At 44.4% G+C, this 22546-nt stretch overlaps 2 protein-coding genes across 5 annotated transcripts in view; one reads left to right on the top strand and one right to left on the bottom strand.

Moving 5' to 3' along the window:
* Positions 1 to 22546, bottom strand: part of LOC146835059 (uncharacterized) — a 505671-nt gene that overhangs the window by 243436 nt on the left and 239689 nt on the right. The gene's annotated exons all lie outside the window — the stretch shown is intronic.
* LOC146835058 (vitamin D3 hydroxylase-associated protein-like) overlaps positions 4304 to 22546 on the top strand; it is a 686483-nt gene continuing 668240 nt past the window's right edge. Inside the window, exon 1 of the mRNA XM_085602724.1 lies at positions 4304 to 4607. Coding sequence (XP_085458850.1) covers positions 4398 to 4607 — 210 coding nt within the window. The 5' untranslated portion in view covers positions 4304 to 4397. The remainder of the gene's footprint in view (positions 4608 to 22546) is intronic.

Below are 22546 nucleotides of genomic sequence, written 5' to 3'. Positions count from 1 at the left end.
GTGTAACCAACAGTTAAGATTGTAACAGTAGTACCAACATGATCTTCACAGGCCCCCTTGGACTCATTATTGTTCCCTCCATTACTACTGTTCAACTCTCTAATAATTTGTCAATATCCCCACCCTGGGTCCTGCCATCCAGCATGAGGATTATAGTTTATACATGTGGTATAATTCTGACCAAATAATGAAGCTGGTGTGGAAGTAATTGGCCATGGTGCAGTAGAAGGGTTCAGGGGTTCATTAAGCAGGCTAGTCAGTACACTGGTTGGGCGGGGGTTGAAAAAGGTAAGATCTACAATTCTAATACCTCCCTTGTTGTCACCCCATCCCTGCCTAGTTATCCATCCCGCCACCCTTGGATCTTGAAAGTTGACCACAACACAGTCCCCACCCAGACTTTTCGGTGTATACCCTATCCAGTCTATTCTCCTTACCCCTATGATTAACCCATCGATGTCTCCTGGGAGAGGTCGATTCTCCCTTAACCAGTGCATGATCTTATTTTTGAGCATCTGGAAGGTTTCTCTCTGCCCTATGGGAAGTGGTGGAACATTTATAAGGACTACTACATAGGGGAAGGAATCCGGAGTAAGATTTACTGGGGGTTTTCTGTGTTTTGGCTTTATCAAGGGAGGTGGGATTGATTTGGAAACTATAGGAACAGGACGGGGTGCAGGTTTCAACACCAACTGATTATTAGTTGGTTGGGTTGGTACTAGAACTTTACCCGCTGGAGGACATACATTAGCCCCTTTCCCAACCGCAAGATTGTTTCGAACTATCTGCTTGTTGGTTGCTTTTGTGGGTACTGGAGCTTTACCCACTAAGGGGCATACAGTAACCCCTAAGCCAGCAACAGGAGATGAATTTTGTGACTGGGATACCATAGACTGAGATGGATTTATAGTATTAGGCTGAAGTTGAACAGGGCCTAAATATACCAAATCAGTAGATTTGGTAGTTGTGTTGACAGTGGTGTTACTTGTCTTAGAGGGTAAAGGGGAGTTGTTTTGAGGCCTTCTTCCCTTATCTTGAGTGACAAGATTAGTATTATCTTGGGGCTTTATACTTGAATCCACCCTGGCATTAGATTTAATCAGTGATTTTGTAGAATAAAAATTATCTAGTGTTGCCTGCTCAAAGTGGTTTAACCTATCAGAAAGCTTGGCAATTCTATCCTCTATCGGGATAAGTATTAATCTAAGTAATCTTTCTAGCTCAGGGAGCAGATCTGCAAGTGGTAGCAATTTATCGTTAATTGATAAAGCAGACTCAGGGCAAATTTTCTCTTGAGAGTCTAGGCTACCCGAAGGAGCAAGGTTTGAGTTCTGAACACTTCCTATGCTATGGTTTTCTTCAATAACAGCCTCTCTGGTAATCACAGTTTTGTGTAGCTTCCTATGCTTTTGAGGGGGTTTGGCCACAATTTTACATTTTCTTTGTGGGGCTGTTCTTTTCCTTTTGGACCCAAGCTTAGGTTGAGTCGGGATAGCCTGAGCACCTGGGTCAGGAAGCAATATAGGATGAATATAACTCCCACTGGAATTGTTCAAATCTGTAACAATTTCCTTATTTATTATTTGTGCCTGTCCTTCATGTTGTTCGTTGGCAACTGGGAAATTTACAGAAGATAATGGAGTTACCAGAGTGGGATATGTTAGAGTTAAGTACTTGTCCGTAGAATTTTTAAGCAGTTCAACTGATAGTCTGCGCTCTGCGCGCCTCTCGGCCAAGGTTAGCTCTTTGTCAATTGAAGATGAACGGTTAAAAAAGAATTTATCCAAAGGGCCAATTGCCAGTGGACCAGTCTCAACCGGTGAAGTAGTTGAACGGGCGCTGGCGGTACTTGTTGAGGCAGACATTGCCCTACTTCACACCAATAGGATACAATATATCAGAGTTCACTTACTGGAGAAGGAACCGTAGAATACTTGTCAGGGGGATGGCCCAGCCCGGCCCCCTTCGGCCCCCGGCGAGCTCCCGCGCGCTCCCGCGCAGCGGTATTCACACGTTGATTTATGACTCTTACGGTGACCACCCGGTCGTTGGGGGCGGGGCGGGGAGGGAGAGCAGCCCGGGTGGAACGGGCGGGGTTACTGGGACTCCTGGGAAATGTAGTCCCAGCCCTCTTGCTCGCAGCCCTCAGCCCCTGTCTTACCCCAGCAGCAGCTAACAGCCCACAAAGGAGAGCACCCCTCTGTGAAGCGGGACCCGCGCAACGGGTTCGGCGAAGCATTAGTCGGAATGCAAGGAATCCACGGGCAATCCAAATATCAAAGGCAGCAAAGGCAAATTTGTCAAGGTGTCCCTATTGTATTTCTAACTTCTAATGACACATAAAGTTCAGCAAAATAAAAAACACAATGTAGTGAATGAGCAAGTTCTACAGCGAATGAATACAAGGTCCGTGGCCCAGCCCTGTCTCCTCTGGCCTCTGAGGGCCACAGAGGGCCCGCCCTTTGCCCGGGCTTAGCCCGGCGCTGCCCGCGCGCGGACCCGCGAGGCGGTGGCTCCCTTTGCTTTTAAGCGCCTCCAGGCGCGAGAGTACAGGAGGCGGGTTCCAGTTCAGCTTCCTGTCCGCTGCTAGGAATCCTGGGAAAGGTAGTCCCCCACCGCACAGCGGCCGCGTTAGGATGGCGGCGGCGGGAGGGAGACAAAGGAAGTTCGCGGGACAACACCCAGGTGATTAGGCAGGTAGGAAAAATTATGTTGGCCTCCAAAGCAGTGTCAAACAGTTGTTTTGTTAGAACATTCTGCCCTCTAGTGGCAGAATGTTCTAATAGCCTTATAGCCCTTCGTAGCAGGGCTATACCGGCTTTTAAAGTCCCTCTGCTTTTTAAAGTCCCTCGCCGAACGCTGCAGCGGGCCTTTAACAGACGGTATAGCCCGCTACGGCGGGCTATAAGGCTATAGCATTACGTATAGACTAAACACACACAGACAATAAAAGTACACTTAATACACATTCTTGCCCCAAAAAATGCACTAGTAAGAACACTCTATAAAAAAAGTAACATATGTTTAAAATCACTTCGCACCACTCCTATACCAAACCTTTCCACACATTGTTTATGTCTTTCACAGACAGTACCTCATCTAAATTCAGAGGGCTCACAAAACTGTTATAGTCTGGGTGCCAGGCTTCTTTCTAAGCATCTGCCTTCCAAAGCACAAGGCCACACACACCGAACCTTAACATGTCCTAGACTTGAAGCTAAGGCATACGGGTTGAACATTTCATCTGAGCTTGCTTTTGAGTGTAACTTCCCACACCTCTAGAGTGGAAGATTATTAAAGTAATTTGAAGGTCATCTTTCACGAAAATGTCCACATTACGAGAAAGCCACTTTTCAAACTTCTGAAAAAGCCGAGTCCATAAACACTATAGAAACTAAACAAAACATCGTGAACTGTGGTTCTCCAAAATATGAACATTAAACATGTTATGTTCGGAAAAGGATAATTTGACACATAACAATATATGTTAAATAAATAATAATTTGACAGGTAACAATATATGTTAAATAAACGATCATTTGACAGGTAGCAATATATGTTAAGTAAGTGATATTCGAGCATTCGAGATTTCCGCTTATTTTTCTCCTTTGTTTTACATTTAGTTGACAAGGCTATCCGTTCAACTAGTCAAAGGTCATGGGAGAATAAACAAAAGAAACAGTTCATTTCTGTACTGAAACGCTTTATGAGTGTCCGTAAACCGAGCGAGGGGTGCCTGCATTCCTTCAGCCGCTCGGCTCGGCTTGGCTCGGCGAGCTGCTGCTTTTGCATGCTAGAGCCGAGGCTCCTCTCCTGGGGTGGGCGTGGATGCTGGGGTCCCGTCCGAGATATTTAATAGGCAGGACTGCCGGAGTCTGCCGAAGAGCAGGGGATAGGGGATCCCTCGGGGATACCAAATATTACACAACACCGTCATTGGTAACTCACAAGACACTAAAAGTACCTTCATCAGTTTTGGCCATATGAATTCGGTAAGTGGCAAACATATCGACAAACCCATAAAGAGCTATAACAAAGCTAAATGCTTTCGTAAAATCACAAGTTCTTTTGTATCTTAGTAACTTATTTACAAACATTTATACATTTTAGGTTTCATCCGAGCAGGTTAGTACTACTTTTGTATAAAATACTGCCCAACACTTGATAAACACATACGTTAATAGTTCATGTGCGCTTATATGAAGTGTAATTCGAGCTATTGAGAGGTGAAGACACTACCTTCAGAAAAAAAAACTGTCGGCGTCTTGTGGGGCTCCGAGCCGAAAGTGAACTGGGAGAAGTCCTGGATTCCGTCCAACACGCCGGGTGATTTAACTCCGGCAGCAGCATCCCTGGGTGACTGTTTTATTCAGAGCGCGGCAGAGACCAGTCTCACCATGGTCGCTGAAACCCTCCGCGAGCTCCTGCCGGAGTTTGCGTCGGACCGCACCTTTCTCTCGGCGTTAGTCGTCTGCTCGGGGGCGTCCCTCGTAGCCCTGAGATGGCTGAAGCAGAGAAACATCCGCAGGAAGACGGAGGAGGCGAAGACAAGGAGAGAGCTGGGACTGAGAGAAATGGAGAGGGCAGTTCAGCGGTTTAAAAAAGAGGTATTCTCAGGGTGGAGGGTAAAAGGTTGGAGGTGGGTTGGAAGTAAAGGGTTTTTAGGGCCGCTTAACTTTATTTTTTTTAATTTTTTTACAAATAATGCTTTCCCTCTCTAACTATGCCCATCGTGGATGTGACTGATGGCGCTGCAGCAAGTCCTGTGTTTGTTGCATTAGTTTTTTTTTTATTGAAGTCCTGTTGTTTAAGCCAACAGCACTTTGCGTGCCTGGATCTTTTAGCCCACACTTTTATAGGCCGTAGAGTCAACAAATGTAATTGTTTGACTGATAACAAGATCCAGCGCACGAGCTCGAAAATGTTTGGCAACAAAGATCAGGTTAGAATATGATGAGATGTATTTTTTTTAATACTTTATATTTTCCCTTAGTACCAAACAGTACAATTGAGGTCCAAATCTGTACATAGCAGCCAAAATTGTTTACATCCTTTTCTTCCCTGAGTCCCTGGCTAAAAAAAAACCCCAATTGTCCTCAATTTACAAACAGTGATATATGCTTAGTAAGAATACCCCCACCGTTCATTCCTTTCAGTGTCCCGATGAGGTTCAATTTGTGAACTCACCGATGTTTGTGCTAATAAATAGGATCTAAAGAGTTGCCATATGTCAAGTGGCCTAGAAGTTATGGGGTTGCAGCTGGGCAATTAATTCACTGTTAGTATTGCGATATGACATGCAAAACCTCCACTTTTTCAGTATCCGTCAGGATTTACTCCCCCGGTGCATTGCAACATCTCTCTTGGCCTGTAACAGTGCTAATGCGCAGAAGCGTCAGGAGGATTTGGGGAGATCCTTAACGTATCCCAGCAGTGCCATTAGGAGCATAGGGGAGATGCGTAAGCCGGTCATATGAGAGAGCTCCTCGAACACCCGCTTCCAAATTTGGGCCACCTTGTCACATGTCCATGTCATGTGTGCGAAATCTGCCTTCAGAGTACTGCACCGAAGGCAAATATATGGTCGAGAGGAATCCATGCAGTGAATCCTAGCTGGGGTGATATACGCCCGCCACACGTATTTAAAGTGTAGTATCTTATGTTTGTGGTTAAAGGAGACTCTGCGTGTATGTTCGCAACAAAAACACCATTGTATGTCTGTGAGGTGCTGACCCAAGTCCTGTTCCCAAGCCTTCCTTACCCCTTATCCCTGGCCGGGAGCAGTGCAATAGTGGCCTTATTTGTATAAGACATTAGGTGCTCCCCATGGCTATCCTTGATGAGGAGGGTCAGCGGTGGAAAATCTGGTGGTTCTATGGGGTAGCTGGGAATCTGCAACCTTAGTGCTCTTTGTAGCCGGCATAATATGAACTGATGCATAAATGCGTCTTCACTACGGGAATAGACATGGCTGTTGGGGAATAAAGCCTTGAATGTTGCCAGTTCAAATTTAGTTAGGGTGCAAGTCGCCTCCTGTGTAATGGGGATCCATAGGTTCCCCACCAATGGGAGGGGCGAGGAGTATAGTAGTGGCGTCCCGGTTGCCCAGGTCAGTTATTTCCAGACCTAAATGGTTGTGGATAGTGTTTGCATGTCATGTGGGTCACGGCCCAGGCCTACCGGTAGAAATGCCAACAGGGGGGTAGGATGAGCAAGATCAGCTTCTGGTCGAAGATAATGGATCCGGGTGTCAGAGTAAAACCAGTGTCGCGAGAAACTACATTGTGCCTTTAAATAGTCAAACATTTGGGATCCCAAACCCCCCTCGTTCATACAGTAGCATCAAGACTTCCCAGCTGACCCTGGGTTGTCCGCCCCAGCCGTATCAGCTGGGAGCAAAGCGTGGCAAAGAAGCTCTTGTATAACGGTATTGGTATGTTCTGGAAGAGGTAAAAGAACTGCGGAAGAACAACCATTTTAATCAGAGCGATTCTCCTGGCCATCAACAAGGGTAGTTTCAGCCAGCACCCAATTTTATAGTTTAATTTCTCCATAGCTGGTCCATAATTAGGTTGGAGGATCTGCGACGGGTCTTTATGAATATGGATGCCTAAATATTTGACTGAGTCGTCACACCATTTTAGTGGGTATTCCTTATTCCGATTACTGTGGGCCTCGGTTAGAGGGAAAACCTTGGACTTACCCCAATTAATGTGCAGACTCGACAGGCCACTCTAACGAGTGACCTCCCAGAGAATCAGCCCTAGTTTTTTGCCTGGGTGTCATACATAGAGGATGATGTTGTCCGCATATAATGTAATCAATAAGGGGCCCGTATTAAATTGTATAACCCGGTGGGAGTGATTATCTTGGAGGCGGTGTACGAGAGGGTCCATCGCTATTATGAACAGCAACAGGGAGATGGGGACCCCTGCTGGGTCCCTCTTGGCGCGAAAGGGGCCGTGAGGGAGCCGTTCAACAGTACATGGGCCGAAGGGCGTATATATAGCAGCGATATCACTGATATAAACCAGGGCCATTCCAACGAATCAAATGATTTTTTGGCGTCTAAAAGGATCCCCGCCACCAGGGGCTGATTCTATGAAGGATAGCGAACACAGTTCGCAAGTCCAGTGCCGTAGATCTGTGTGGGATGAAGCCCGCCTGGGCAGGTAATATCATATGATCAATTATCAGGGACACCCTATTGGCCAGCATTTCGGCTAGAACTTTATAGTCAAAGTTCAGTAGTGAGAGGGGTCTATAGGAACTGCACTCTTGTCGATCCTTGCCTGGTTAGGGGAGGAGTGTGATAACTGCTTCACGCAGTGTCATGGAAGTTCGCCTACCTCTATGGCTTCCTGGTACACGTCAATGAGATGCGGGGCCAATGTTTTCTTGAATACCTTTATAAAAACAGCCCGGGAACCCATCAAGGCCCGGCGCTTTCGAGCTGTCCATGTCTTCTATTGCTTGGTTCACTTCGTACACTGTGAAGGATTCCGCAAGGAAGTTCCTGTGTATATCTTCCAGCCAGACCATGGCTACCTCAGCTAAATAATTATTACTGGCCAAGGAGCCCGGAGTGACCATGGTCGTATACAGGTCCTGGTAAAACGAAAGTACCTTGTTACTGATTCCCTCTCAATCCGTTATCAGCTCTCCGTCTTCACACAGTAAACTTGTAATATACCTCAGTCCCCGGTTGGGGTGTATAAGCCTTGCTAGTGTACGCTCTGGATGCTCGCCCTCCCTGTATGGTCCGGCTATAGCGTGTTTCCCCCAAAAATGTGTTTCCCATTCCGCCGCCTCCTGAAACTCGGACAGCAACGCCTCCCTCTGTGTTAGACCAGAGGCAGTCCGGGACGCCTCTTGGACCGCATCTCTTGTCACCAGCTGGGCCTCGATTCCTGCCAGTATACGCCACAAGTCACTTAAAATGCCAGCACTCTTGAAGATGCAAACCCCCCTTATGTAAGCCTTGAATGCCTCCCATAGTGTGGCCTTGGTCATTACCGTGTCTACATTTATTTCAAAGTATTCCTCCACTGCTAGATTTAATTCTGCCTCGAAGACCAATTCTCAGAGGGCCATCTTCAGAACCTCCACTGTCACACCCTGTCTCCTGCCCCTGGGACCCGCAAACCGAGCATGATCTGAAAGAGTATGTGGTGGGTGGATAATAATGTTCGACCACACTGTAACACTTGGGGTGAGAAACCAATAATCCAAGCGAGCCCATGTGTAATGAGGGGCTGAGTAGTGAGTGTTAGCAGATTTGTCTAGATTCGTGTGGCGCCATGCTTCGACGGTTGGTATGCGTCTATCAAATTGTTTAGTGTTTTCAAGGCCCTGGGATTTGCATCTGGTGTTATAGCTGTGCTGACTAACCTAGGGTTTAATAAGATATTGAAGTTGCCCCCATACAAATGTGATCAGCCCCCATTCCGTCTATGCGGGAGTGGTCTGCTTGCATTTATGTGTGTCATTGAGCCCTTGTATATTCCAGGACATCAGGGTAATATTCTCTGTAAGGTTAGCTCTATGTGCTATGAGAAAAAGTAAAGACTATTCTACTTTGTGGACGAGTGGTAAAATTGTACGTCATGGCCATGAGTCTCTGAAAGGAAAACAGTAATACCAACCAAACGCCCCCTCACACCCCAACCATCCCCTTATCCCAGATTTATTCATAAACAGTTGTTACGGTTATTCTAGATGATCAAACCAGAGAAAGGTGCCTAAGCACGGGGCGAGGCAATGCTATGCCTTGTCCCCGGTTATTCGAAATATATAATGAAAAATTCAAAAATCAGAACGGCCATTATCCTGGCGGCCAACACGTTGGCTATTAGGGAGTGATGTGAAACATGTTCAATACTTATCAACATATTGCAATACAGTGAGTCCATCAACTGGTGGAGAATTGTTTAACACTGGTGCCGGAGTCCAGCATTCGAGGGGACCGGTCTGGCGTGGGTGAGTTTCTTGGCTGCCCAGTGTTTGCTTGATTTCTAAGGAAACCCTGTACATCCACGGACACGTCAAAAATCTGAGATCTGCTATCGGCATCCACCTTCAGACGCGCTGGGTATAACATCCCATATTTCAGACCGGCCTTGCTCAGCATAGCCTTGATAGCTAAGAATTTCTGTCGGGCCTCTTGCACCACCGCGTCTAAATCGGGGTACAAGGAGATGGAGGGGCCTTGACATTCCAGTGCCCCCCTTTCCCAGGCCATCTGCAGGGCTGTGTCCCTATCTTTGAAGTTCAGAAGCTGTGCCATGATTTGTCGGGGGAAACCGCAAGGGTTAGGCTGGGGTCCGAGGGTCCGATGTGCTCTTTCAACAACAAAGTGGCAATGAACGACTCCCATCCGAATAAATCAATCAAGAGGCCCTCTACAAATCTAGCCACCCTGTGTTCCTTGATTCTGGGACACCCATGATACGAATGTTATTGCGTCTCATTCTGGCCTCCAAATCCTCATTCTTTATATGAATGATTTTGAGCACCTTTTCCATTCTTTCCAATCATTTGACAGCTTGCGCCGAGCCGTCCTCTAGGTCCGAGATCCTGCCCTCAGCAGTGTCCAGCCTCTTGTTGTGTTGGTCTAACCTGGGCCCATCTTATCTAGCCTTTTGTTCAGCCCATAGATGCGAGTATCCAGGGCCTTGAAACCAGCCCTGAGTTCCTCATTGCCTTGTAAGGGGAGCTGGAGTGGGACAACGGCATATTCACCATGTTGCTGCTTGTTGAATCTGTCCCACCGCCTACATTTTCAAAGGGTAACTTTCTCTGCCTTGGGTCCCCTTTGCCCATGTCCGATAGGGAGGCGATATGTCACTTGACCTGGGTTGGCGTTGTTGCTCGAGGCCAGTTATGCCTAATTGCCCAGTGCTTTTATCCCTCAAGGGGCAAGTGCGGTAACTGGAGTTGGTCTCCCAGTTCTCTGCAACTAGTTGGTGCCACAACCAGTGGCTTTGCCATGTGTGTTCCTGTAGTGCACTCCTCGTGTTGCTGCCGCTGTGAACAGTGTATACGTCTCTCCTGTGGTCTCAGCGCTTTAGCTGCCCGATAAATGTGCAGAGAAGACAGCTCGGATTAAGCCTCATGGTGTGCCTAGCATCTGCTATTAGGCATTGGGTGCTGCTGCAAGAGCCATGGTATTGGTGCAGGCAGTGCGGTGATGAGGGTGGGGGTGCCGGCCTAAACGTAAATGGTCACCACCTCAGTCCGGCCGGCCTCAGGCTCTCCCATGGACCCTATCTCCACAGAGCCTCCGGGTGCACTGAGCTGGACTACCGCCAAGTTGTGTGGCTGTCCTCCAGGCTCCCGATGCCTCTCCCACCCCTGCGCCAGGGCGGTCTTTTGTGCTGCTTCAGGATTACGCTGTAACGTCCTGTTCTCCACACGTGGGCCACCAGGATCCCGGCCCCAAAGAGGGCCGGCCCCCGAATGCATCAGTGCGAAACATGAGCCACCGGCTTGTCCTCGCGCCGTAGGTACCCCACGCACTTCAGAGTTACCGGGTCGGGAATCAGCCTGAAGGGGGAAGCTGGACTCCAGGATATATGGGGAGCATATTCGTTCCGTCTCAGCCTTTCTTCATTGATTGCAACCGCCGGATTGGCCAGTTGCACCAGGGAGTTTGGTGGAGCTCTGAAGCTATGCGGCCATCTTGTTCCACGGTTCGGCCACGCCCCTGTAAGAGGTATTTAAAATTAAAAAATCTATGGGGTCTATTTGGATGGCGGGCGGATTGCCACCGCCCATCTGGCAGTGGTGATTCACCCGTCATTGTCCACCGCCCACCTACCATTTCCCCCCACCAAATTACGATGGCGGTGGGGACCCTGGCGGACGGGAAGACCGTCTGCCGGTTTTCCGCCATTCGGACAGGCGACCGGGTGGAAAAGGGCTCCAATATGGAGGCTGTGTCTGCAAGACACCGCCATCCATATTAGGATGGGCGGCAGCGCAGGGCTTTCCATGGCGGAGACCCTGCCATAAAAAGCCAGGCGGATTTCAATTTTGGGGCCCGTTGCGGGCTCCAAGGGGTTGGGGGTGCAATTGGGGGGTACCCATGGTTCCCCCCTCCATTTGCATGCACAATGTGGCAGGCACCGCGCGTTGCCTGCCACGTTGTGCAAGCAAATGCTTACAGCACCGCCCGCCACAATGCAATATATGCGGGATGCCACCGTGGCGGTGGCATCCTAATTTCCATGGCGGGACCGCCGCACCTGTGGCGGCTGGTCCAGTTTCCCGGTACGGTGCCATCGTGATAGCCCCTATATCTTTTAAATGCATACGTGTTTTACCTTAGTATAGCCTTTCCCAAACTGTTGTTTTACATTTTGGTTTTATATTGCCAAACTGGCTGTGCTTCAAAGACAAAGGTCAAATTTCAGGCTGTCTTCTGACATTGCTGCTTATTATTTTAACACAGGGATTGGCGTTTACTTTTCCTTCTCTGACTGCAAAGTGAGAGGAGATTTTAAAGGGAACTATGTGACAATCTTGCTAGGGTTCCAGGAGCAATATTAAATATATAAAAAAACAAATAATACTATAAAATCGATGTAACCAATATTAGGAACTCTTGGGTTAATTGATATACTTTCCCCACCCCATGCAACGGTAGGGAAAGTGTTGGACTTCGGAGGCGTTAGAGTTACTATTCCCACTCTAGTCTAAGCAACAGTAGGGAAAGTGTTGGACTTTGGAGGGAACAGATTTACCATCCCCACTCTAGTCTAAGCAACAATAGGGAAAGCGTTTGACTTCGGAGGGGTTAGAGTTATTATACCCTCTCCAGTCTAAGCAACAGCAGAGAACATTTTTGACTTGGAAGGAATAGATTTATTATTCCCACTCTAGTCTAAGCAACAGCAGGGAAAGTGTTTGATGTATAATAGATTACATACATGAATACAAATCCCATTGCTATAAGACATATTAAATAACGTTATATGGAAATATATATGTGTGTGTTTGTGTGTTCTTGGCTCCTTTGGCAGGACTATAAGTGCATATGGCCATATACCGGGGACATTGAATACAGTGAGAGAGGACAGTACTGACTGTTGAGAGGCTTCTCAGTCCTCTTTCTGTGACTACACTACAGTGATCCAAAGGGGTCCCATTTATCAGTATTTAATAAACCCCGCAAAAACCCAGATACGAACTGTTGGACACAAAGTTGGCATTGAGGAAGGCATTTACTAAAAAACTATAACTTATGTATCTGCATGTCATCTGAGATAAGTTATTTCATCAGTGATGTCCATGACCATGTCATGAGAGATGTAATATGTGAGGTCATAAGCAGTGCCTTACAGGGTTGTAAGTCATAGTTAACTCAGGTAATTATAACTGCTGAACTTCTATAGTTTTGTACGAGTAAAATCTGAGACTAACTATAACGTCCCTGTGACCTTTCTTTTTTTTCAGTGAATTTCTAAGTTTTTTTAAATTCTATTTCCTAGCTATAACATCCTTGTAACCTTTGTTTTTTTCAGTGAATTTCTAAGGTTATTTTTAATTCTATTTCCTAACTATGATGTCCCTGTAATGTTAGTGTTTTTTAGTAAATATATATATATATATATATATGTATGTATGTATATATAAACTTCACTGAAAAAACCATAGGTTTCAGGGACGTTATAGTTAGTTGGACATTTCACTCGTACAAAACCATAGAAATTCCACCGTTATAGTTAGTTCAGCTAACTATAACTCGTGCCCCCGCAATGCACTACTGATGATGTCACATATTACATCATTCATGACATGGTCAGTGACATCACTGATGACATCACTGATGACATCACAAATGACATCACTGATGACATCATCTAGTGACTGTGTGTTTCTGTAAAGTTTAAATATGTTTTATATATATGCCAAGGTGTATTGAGGAATGGGTGGGTGTATAAGTGTGTGGATGAAGGATTTAGTAGATGTGTGACTGACTGTATAAGTGAGTGATTAAATGTGTCTTACTGAATGCATGGGTTAGTGACTAAACTGTCTTAATATGTGTATCGGTATGTCTGTTGTTGTGTAAGCTGCTACATGTGTTGTCATTAGCTACATGAGTGTCTATATGGGTTATTAATTGGTTGCCTGAGTATTTGTATGGGAGACTGAGTGTGTGTGTGTGTGGGTGGGAGGTGTGTGACTCTGTGCATAGATGTGTGAGTGGTTGATTCACTGGGTGTATGAATTCAAGAGTGCATGTGGAAACAGCTGTATGGGTGGGTGAATGTGTGTATGGGTGTGGTGGTGAGAGATTGGATGTCTCAGTGGTACATGTCCAACTAACTACATATATAAAAGGCAGTGTATGTGAGAGTTGGAGTATATAAATGATTATATGTGAGAGTCATTGATTGTGACAGTGCCTGTATGGATGAGTGAGTACTTGTATCAGTGATTTTATAAGAGAGTAATTATGTGTTAGTATATGTTTGAATAAGTGAGGTGGTGTGTGTATAACTGTATATGTGAGGAAATGGGAGTGTGATTGATTCTTGGCATGACTGACTAGGTGTGTGAGTAACTCCATGGATGAGTGGTGGTGTGTGAGTGTCTGTATAGGTGTATGAGTGCATATGATAGTGTTGTATTGATGAGTGACTGTATGTATGAGTGATTATATGGGTGAATGAGTGGATGTGTGTGTAGACCTAGGAATCAGTCAGTGCGTATGGAGTAACTGGTATTATTGGTGTGTCGATGGTTTTGAAAATGGTAGTCTGTATTTTACAGTGGGTGTATCAAAGGTTATATTAGAGTGTGAGGAGGCGCATCGGATTTTGACTTGGATGATGTCATCAGTGATGTCATTTGAGATGTCATCAGTGATGTCACTGACTATGTCATGAATGATTTAATATGTGAAGTCATCAGCAGTGCATTGCGGCGGTGCGAGTTATTGTTAGCTGAACTAACTATAACGGTGGAATTTCTATGGTTTTTGTACGAGTGAAATATCCAACTAACTATAACATGCCTGAAACCTATTTTTTTAAGTGAATTTCAATGTTTTTTTTAAATTCTAATTTCTAACTATAACGTGCCTGAAACCTATGGTTTTTTCAGTGAATTTCAATGTTTTTTTAAATGCTAATTTCTAACTATGCCTACAAAGGTAGGACATGTGAAGAAAAAGGAAGAAAAGCGCAGAAAGAAGCAAGACAAATAAATAAAGAGGCAACAGAAGTCCAGAAAGACAATGAAAAGTGCAGGAAGAAGCAAGAGATGTGCAGAAGGAACCAACAGAGGAGCAGAAAGTCCTCCTGTGTCCCTAACGTTTTACTGATGGGTACTGGTGGTAGCTGATTGATTAACCAGGACCGGAGCCAGTGCTATGCTAAAAGACACTTAGAATACAGTGAAAACACCTGCATACACTAGGGAACACTATGCGTTGGGGTACCCTTGTGATTAGCATGACCTCCTCTGTATTTGCCATGAGTTAGTGTCTGGGTCATTGCATGAGTACATGGGTACTGAGTGGATGATTAGAGTACTGCAAGGAGAGTGCATGGTGAATTTATAAGTGCTTGGGTTTTGGCAGAGTGATTGGATAAGTACATGGTTCTGGCTGGGTGATTGGAGGAGTGTCTGGGTAGTGACAAGGAGATGGCTGGACTGCATCAGTAGTGCTTAGGGGATTGAAGCAGTGCATGTGTTAGTGCGTGGGTCATTGCATGAGTACATGGGTAGTGACTGGATGATTATAGTACTGCAGGGAGAGGGCATGGTGAATTTATAAGTGTTTGGGTTTTGGTGGAGTGATTTCATAAGTACACACATGTCACCTCAGGCCCGCCCTCTCCCTTCACCACTGTGCAAACCTGCCCCCTGGCGGGTGGTTTTAAGTTGTGGGATTAATTTGCCTTGAATCCTGAGGTTCCCTGGCGGCCAACTAGCCCACCAGGTACCTCCAGTAAGCGCCACAGAGCTGCGTTGCAGAGACGTGGTCCGAGGCCATGTCCCATTTTACACCTCTCTGCAACGCAACTCTGTGGCGCTTACTGGATGTACCTGGTAGGCTAGTTGGCCCCAGGGACCCTCAGGATTCAAGGGGACTTAATTCCCCAACGTAAAACGCACCACAGGGTGCGTTTGCACACTTGTCACTTCAGGTCACTGTGCAAACGCACCCCCTGGTGGAGGGCCCCCTCCCATCATTTCAAAGCCCCAGGGAGGTGGTGGTCCCCGGGGTCGGGTGTCCGCTACGGACCCTCATATCTCAACATTGTGGTGCCGATTCCGATCCGTTCAAAATATTCCCGTACGAATCGTATCCGGATTTTTTACGTACGTATCGTACAAGTCCTACAAACTGGCAAGTACGATTCGTATGTTAAAAAATCCATACGAATCGCATTGGGAAAATTCCCCGACACGTCCTCGGGTCGGAAAAAGTGTCCGACACGTCCCGGACAGTTTTACGTACGAATCGGTAAACTGAAGTCCGAGCGCGCAAGTACGATCCGCCCCATCCGTCCGAATGCACAACCTATGGAAAATACACCGTACGAAGCGAACTCCCATAGCAACCATGGAGACATCCAAACATGTGCCCGCATACGCGCCGAACACCGGTTTTTGGGGCCCTGGGGGTCCTTGTGAGACCCCCTGAGCAGACCTAGGGGGTCAGGATGTTTCTACCCTGCCCCTTTTTCTTTTTTTCACCTTTGTTTTTCTCTTTTCTTGTGACTCGGTTCTTTCCTGATTCCCTTGAGGTAAGCAGAGATACACTTTAATATGTTATCACATTTTTTTTGCAGGATCTTCTGTTTTTCAACCTATCTGTACCCCTGAGCATCAATGTCCATTTTCACTAATTTTCCATTGTAGCTTTTTTAAGAAATGTAGTTCTGTATGGTCCACAACAAGCAGTTAAGCATAGTGAACCCATTATTATATATTGGTTATTCTGTTTAGGTTTGGTTTCAGTGGTGTTTGGGGGCTAAACACAGTGAAAAAGTTTTTGAAAATAAAAGATCACCATCTCCCAGACTCCCTGGGACCTCAAACAGAGCTCCAGGGGCTAATGCCACTGTAGTTGAAGTCACTGAATGTCATAAGTTCAAATTCCAGTAGGGAAGAGTCAGCCTGTCATCTTATACTCACACAGATACAGGGTTGGATTGGGATTGGAATTAAGCCCGGGTAGTGCCAAAAAAATGGCCCACATTTGTGGATCGGACACTTTTATCAAACATCATTTGGTTAGTCTCATTAGACTCATTTTTAGAGAAATGCATGATAAACTAGGCATTTTAAAGCCTATAGAATCAGTAAGATTGGTGAAAACTGAAAGCACTGCATTTTGGCCATGTTGGGGAGGTGAAATAAAGTGGCCCAATGACCACAACACCTGATCTGGCTAGGGTTGCCATCTGGCTGTTTTTTTTACTGACCTAACCTGTGTATTAATATCCTGGCCAGTGGGAAAATAAAGAATATCACCGAAAGTCTTTTTCCTCTGACCGGTATGTATTTTAAACAGTCAACGTAAGGTGAAAGCACTTTAAAATGTGTTCAGAAGCTGCTTTACGCATCCATGACTAATAGATAATCTAAACAAAGACAGAAAAGCCATAAAAGAATATGGATATTTTTATATAAGGATTGCTAACTAATTATCATGCTCTGGCCCTTGCAGAATCTTATAACATGTATAAATTGTATTTTATTTCTAATAGTTTTAATAGTTTTACATACAGTGAACTCAGCTCTAGGGCATTGGAACGATTTACATGAGCACCAGTTACACTACACAAGATCAAATTCATTTTTAGGTTTTGCTTGCACAAATCTATTGTTATTGATATAAACCTAAAAGGGGCTTAAATCTCGCCCCATCCCTTTCCTGGCTTTTCATTGGTTCATGTGCTTGCCACTTACTTTTCCTCCATTGCTATTGGTTGTGGCATATTTTCCTGCATTTACCTGTTCTTGTTCCTTTACTGCTTCCCTAATCAATTTCCTGTAGCTGAAATACTGTTAACATGCACTTTAGTGGAACTATTTTTTCATAAAGTTTTGCATTTTTCGCCTTGCAGCAGATTTATATAGCATAACTTATCCAGAGAGATTAAGTGATTTGCCCAGAATCACAGGAAGTTGTGCCCCCAGACTTGAACCGGGATACCTAACCCTTGAGTCATCAGCTCCCGCCGCTGCCCACATCCTCTCCTGATGCTTACAGGGAGATCTTTCTTTCGTCCCCGACTTTGGCTTCGCTCAATATTCATCACATAGGCAAAACTGATGCGTTAGCAATGCTTGTATTATATCGTGATCTCATCCCAAAGGTATTCAAGCGCTGAATGTTTATTTTGGATAATTTTTTAGGCTCCCTCCTGTTGCTGCTTGCCGTAGCTAGATATTGAACCTACTTGAGCCCCATAACTGCATCTGTGCTTTACTGCTTTCCCATTCAGGTTCTGTTTTTACTTAATCTCCCCCGGATGTACAAGTACACTTTGCGGCCCGTTTATTCGTGTCTGTCCATATTTATTGATTTGACCCGTAGTGGGGGTTCCAATGCCGTTACCTATAGTCATTGTCCAATCATATTTAATTTACTTGTAAGTCCCTAGCAGGATGGCACTACCTGTGCCCTGGGTACATAAAATAAATACTACTGGTTGGTCCGCCGCACTGATTGTGCCACCCACTTAAGCAGCCCTCTAAACATGTCTCATGCCTGCCATTGCAGAGCCTGCGTGTGCAGCTCAAACTACCATTTCAACCTGGAAAAATAAACCTTTTGCCTGACCATAACCTTTGTTTTTATTACATATACGTCAACTCTAAGGTAGGTCAAAACAGCCCAGTGGGCAGGGTAAAATGTATTTAAAAAGTTGTACATTTACTTTTAAGTTTTACATGTCCTGGTAGTGAAAACACCTAAATTCATTTTTCACTACTGCAAGGCCTATCACTCCCACAGGAGAACATTGGAGTTTCCTTATTACATCGTATAAGTGTCATTTTCAAATGGTAAAGAATAACCAGTTCATGTTGGTGTATCTGGAATCCTAATTTAAATCCTAAATTATGGTGGAGTCGGATTTTAAACAACAATTCTGAAAATGCCACTTTTAGAAAGTTAAAAAACTAAGAAACAGCCAAATTGCACTCAAGTTACATAAAGGGTAAACAACCTTTACAACGCAAGTTTTACAACGCACTACCATTACAACGAAACTTTTACAACGAACGCGATGTAACCACGCAATGCCATTACAACGCAAGTCTTTACATCGACTTGCGCTAGATGGCGTGCTAACAGTACAAATAGTGTAGTTCACTATTCCAACACCTTCCCTACTGTTAAGTGGACTGGAGTTGGAATAGTAAATTACGCTTTTCTAATGTTAGCACGTCATCTAGCGCGAGTCGATGTAAAGACTTGCGTTGTAACGGCATAGCGTAGTAACAACGACCGTGATGTAACTGCACTCATTGTAATGACTCGCGTTGTTACGTCATACATCCTACATAAAGTAAACTCAATTTTGAGTAGAAACCAAATGATAAGGATAACAGTGTGCACACTCTGAGGTGGTACGACCCAACCACCTGTTTAAAATTGAAGAAGAGAACCAGGACCACAAAGTCTTAGACAGAGCGTGCACTACTACTTGCACTTAGCTGAGTGTCTCACAGTATTGATGAACACACTTGAAGTAAATACAAAACTTTCAACATATTTTACTATTTGAGCAACCAATAACTTATCCCAATGGTCTCAATGAGTGTCCGTGACCCGTTACTCCATTGCTTTGTGAATTTTTTATTTATTCACAAAAAAAATTCAAAAAGAGTTCACGATTACACAAATCTCAAACAGATATCCTGGGCGTAGATCACATGAATCCCAATGTATTTTAGGTGCCGAATACACCCTTCTTCAGGACAATCTACGAAATTATCATAATCGTGATGAAAATACAATGAATTCAATCTTCAATGCTGACAGTTAACAAAGCTGGCCCATAGTCCTGTGAGGTAATGGTGAAGCAGAAAGACAAGTAAATGAGATCCAAAGTTACATGCAGACCATGTACTGTGTGGATTAACATGCCTACTGTTGCCTAAAAGGCATTCTGTTGAGGAAAAGTCCATGCAAAAGAAGCTAAGGTGGTACCTTCAGAGTCAGTTGTACTGCAACAGTAAGTGAATGTGAACAAAGAAAGTAGAAAAACCCAAGAAACTTCTGACAGAGCCCCCAAGCTCAATCCGAAACCAAACCCTAGTAATCACAAATCTAAAAAAGGCAAAATTGCGTGACCCGCCGTGTATGCAGTAAACTCTAGCTCATGCGTGCATCCGCATCCTACCCCATACCTGCATAACTCAAGTCTTTAAAAATTCAAATTCAAAATCAAAATCCAAATTTACCTCCACACCATAACTATCGTGGGAAAAGCCTCCATGGTCTGGAAACGTCTCTAAGAAAACCAAACAGCATCTTGTAGTAGGTCTCCAGATACAATTAAATGTTTTCCTCCAAACAGAACATTGTAATCTGTTTTTTTTTTTAAATCTGTTGCATTCTTAAATGCATAAAGGCAAGCATCAAGTTTGAGACCATGCTCACCTCATCAAAAAAAAATTATTTTTCTTCAGTACTTTTGAGACTTCATAACAAGCTTCTCCAGATAGCTTCTGATATTCCAAATTATTATTCAGTTCAACTGGTCGCATAAATAATCGATTTAAAGTAATCCCTTTAATGTTGTGTGCTGCTAATCCAGTTGGAGCTGTTACAGCACCAGATACATGGGATTCTGTAGTTTTGGGTAGATAACTGGTCAAAACGTTAATGAAGAAACTTTTTCATGTTCCAGCTTGACAGTTGAGGTACAGAATAGGTTTTAATGATGAACTTCAGCTTTCTTTTTTCATTTAGCAAACCATGTTATATCTGTTCTTTATATATCTTTCTGTTCAATATTTAGTTGTTCTTCCAACTGAATAATATCCTGTTATGCTTGTTGCATTGCAGTTTCTACCTCATTCATGGCTATTGCTGCTTCATTTTCAATAATTTGTCGTCCCAGTGGATCTTGACTCAGTCGACCAAAACTTTGACTATCTTGAGAACTTTCTCTAGCTATTTCAGCTGCAATAATACTTTCTTGTTCAATCTCATCATTTAACATTTGTAGATATGTAGGGAAAATTGTGCACTGAATACTATCTTTACTTACATTAAAAGAATCTTCATAGCAGTCAAAATCTCCAAGTAATTATGTTTCACTGCACCAAGGCTTGAGCAGTTGTAAACTTGCTAAATAGAAATATTCCCTCTTATCTGGACTTCCACAACTGAGTTTAATGTGGTTAGTAAGATTTCCTTTGGTATGTTTTACCAAGCATCCATCACATCTAATTACTGCATATTTTTCTTCTTTTATATTTTCTGTAGCTTTTCTTTTAAAGCTGTAATGTTGAAGTATTTGAGAAGTGGACTCCTTTTTGGATAGTATGTATCCAACATATTAGTTTTAACTATCGGCACTTTCTGGTTCATTCTGTGCTAAGTATTCAATTTCTTGTAGAGATTTCAATACTCTATTTCATGTGGCAGCAAGACCAAATGATTGCTCTTGACTTTGACTTTGAATATAAACTGGCTGAGCTCAAGCGATCCGAACATTCATAGGATACAATCTCTCAATGGGAAAGCATTTTCAAGCTGAAGCAGTACAATTTCTTGCTAAAAGTTTTCTCTTGTGAAATTTCTTCCCCCATTTCTTTCATCTCTGTCTTTTCAGATTTAGTTATATATGATGTAACATAGTGAGCTGCAGCAATTGAATTATCTGCAACATACTGGATATCCATGTTTGCAATCCACATTTTCAAAATAACTGGATTGTAGTCATTATTGCACTTTGAAGCTTCTGTTCTTTTTAAGTTGTATGTATTCTTGGGAGATTTCCGAGTTATTGTATGCCTTACTGCTGACAAAAAGCTAATTATAGGACGTGGGAATCCAAAACAGCATTTTGTATGAACATTTCCTTTACACTTGTATTTTCATTGGCAGTATTTCCCACACTGATGACTTTGAAACTGTAGACCTTCTTGTCTAAAGCTCTTTTCTCCTCCTTCTGTTGGACTGGCACATGTAACATACTGTTCGATGAAAGACACAACAGTTTCATCAGTATCACTTTCATATTTTGGAGCATTCTTTATCCATAATATCATGTGTATATGTGGAGCACTTCTAGCTTGGTACTCCTTACTCCCACCAAAATCTATTACCTCTCCAAGAGCTGGATTATTTTTATTTCAGATAAATTACATCATAGCTTGAAACCTATGATTAAAATATCTGCACACAGGATCCAAGGAACACAGTTCTTCAGCTGTCTTCAATTAAGTGTTTTTAACATTTGAATTTCCTTCTCGTATGAATTCAAGTAAATTGTCCCATGCATATTCAGCACAGCTAAGGGGCCGATTCCGATCCGGGTCGGAAAGCACTCCAGATCCGGAGTGTTTTCCGACCGAGCCGAAGTCCTGCAGTCCGATCGAGCGAGTTTGATACGGCCGTATGCTGCCGGACTCGGTTCGGTCGGACTCCCATAGAAGTCAATGGGAGCTGGTCGTACGACGCGTACATAGGCTCCCATTGACTGAATGGGTACATCGCGGACAAGTGTGCCCCCCTACAGTGGGTACGCGTTGGTGCCATACGCACCGTATATGCCTGTGTTGGGGTGACCCAGGGTCTCCCCGTGTGTCTGAGTAGTAGGGCTGCGGGTGACAGGGTCCGACGCGGTCCCCCACAGGCAACCACCCGGACGATTTGCGAGCCAGCCACTCCGGCTCGCACAGGCTGTCCGACGCGTGCATCATACTGGCTCGGTCGTGAATCGCATCCATTGCACGCCACTGTTAGCTTACGACCGAGACGTACGGAGCGGTCCGGACCCAGAAACGACTTGGTCGATGAATTTCATGTAGCTCGCATCGTACTTGCTCGCTTGTACAGCTGTACGAGTCGGCCGGAAAACACGCGTATGGCTCATAGTTTTTCCGTCCGGATCGCGTTCGGTGCCCCTCTGACCCGGATCGGAATTGGCCCTGAAGTGTTACAAACCATGTAGCAGTACCTAAGTTTCTTAACATGCATTTAAGTTCTCCATGACGACGATATCAATACTCATTGGTACCACATTGACACACCATCCAATTAATTAACTAAGATTCTAAATGTTCATCTCTTTGTTGAACTTTGTCCATTAATTACTTTGCAGAAACATGTGGAATACGAATGCCTGTTTTTAATATGTGGTTCATTGCAAATGAAAGTGCAGACAAATCACTTTCAAACAGAAGATGAAATATATGTGGAATGCACTGTTGAAATCTTACATTCTTCAGAGTACAATCTTGTCGAGCGGTATTCTGAAGCTGGAATCTGTACAGCTTGCTCATCAAATCGTCCACCTTCTACAGTGGGGAATAGCTGTGGAAAACAACAAGCTTCTAA

The sequence above is a fragment of the Triturus cristatus genome, chromosome 4_2, assembly GCF_964204655.1.
Source record: "Triturus cristatus chromosome 4_2, aTriCri1.1, whole genome shotgun sequence".
Classification (NCBI taxonomy): Eukaryota; Metazoa; Chordata; class Amphibia; order Caudata; family Salamandridae; genus Triturus; species Triturus cristatus.
This window is presented reverse-complemented; position numbering and strand designations above follow the sequence as displayed.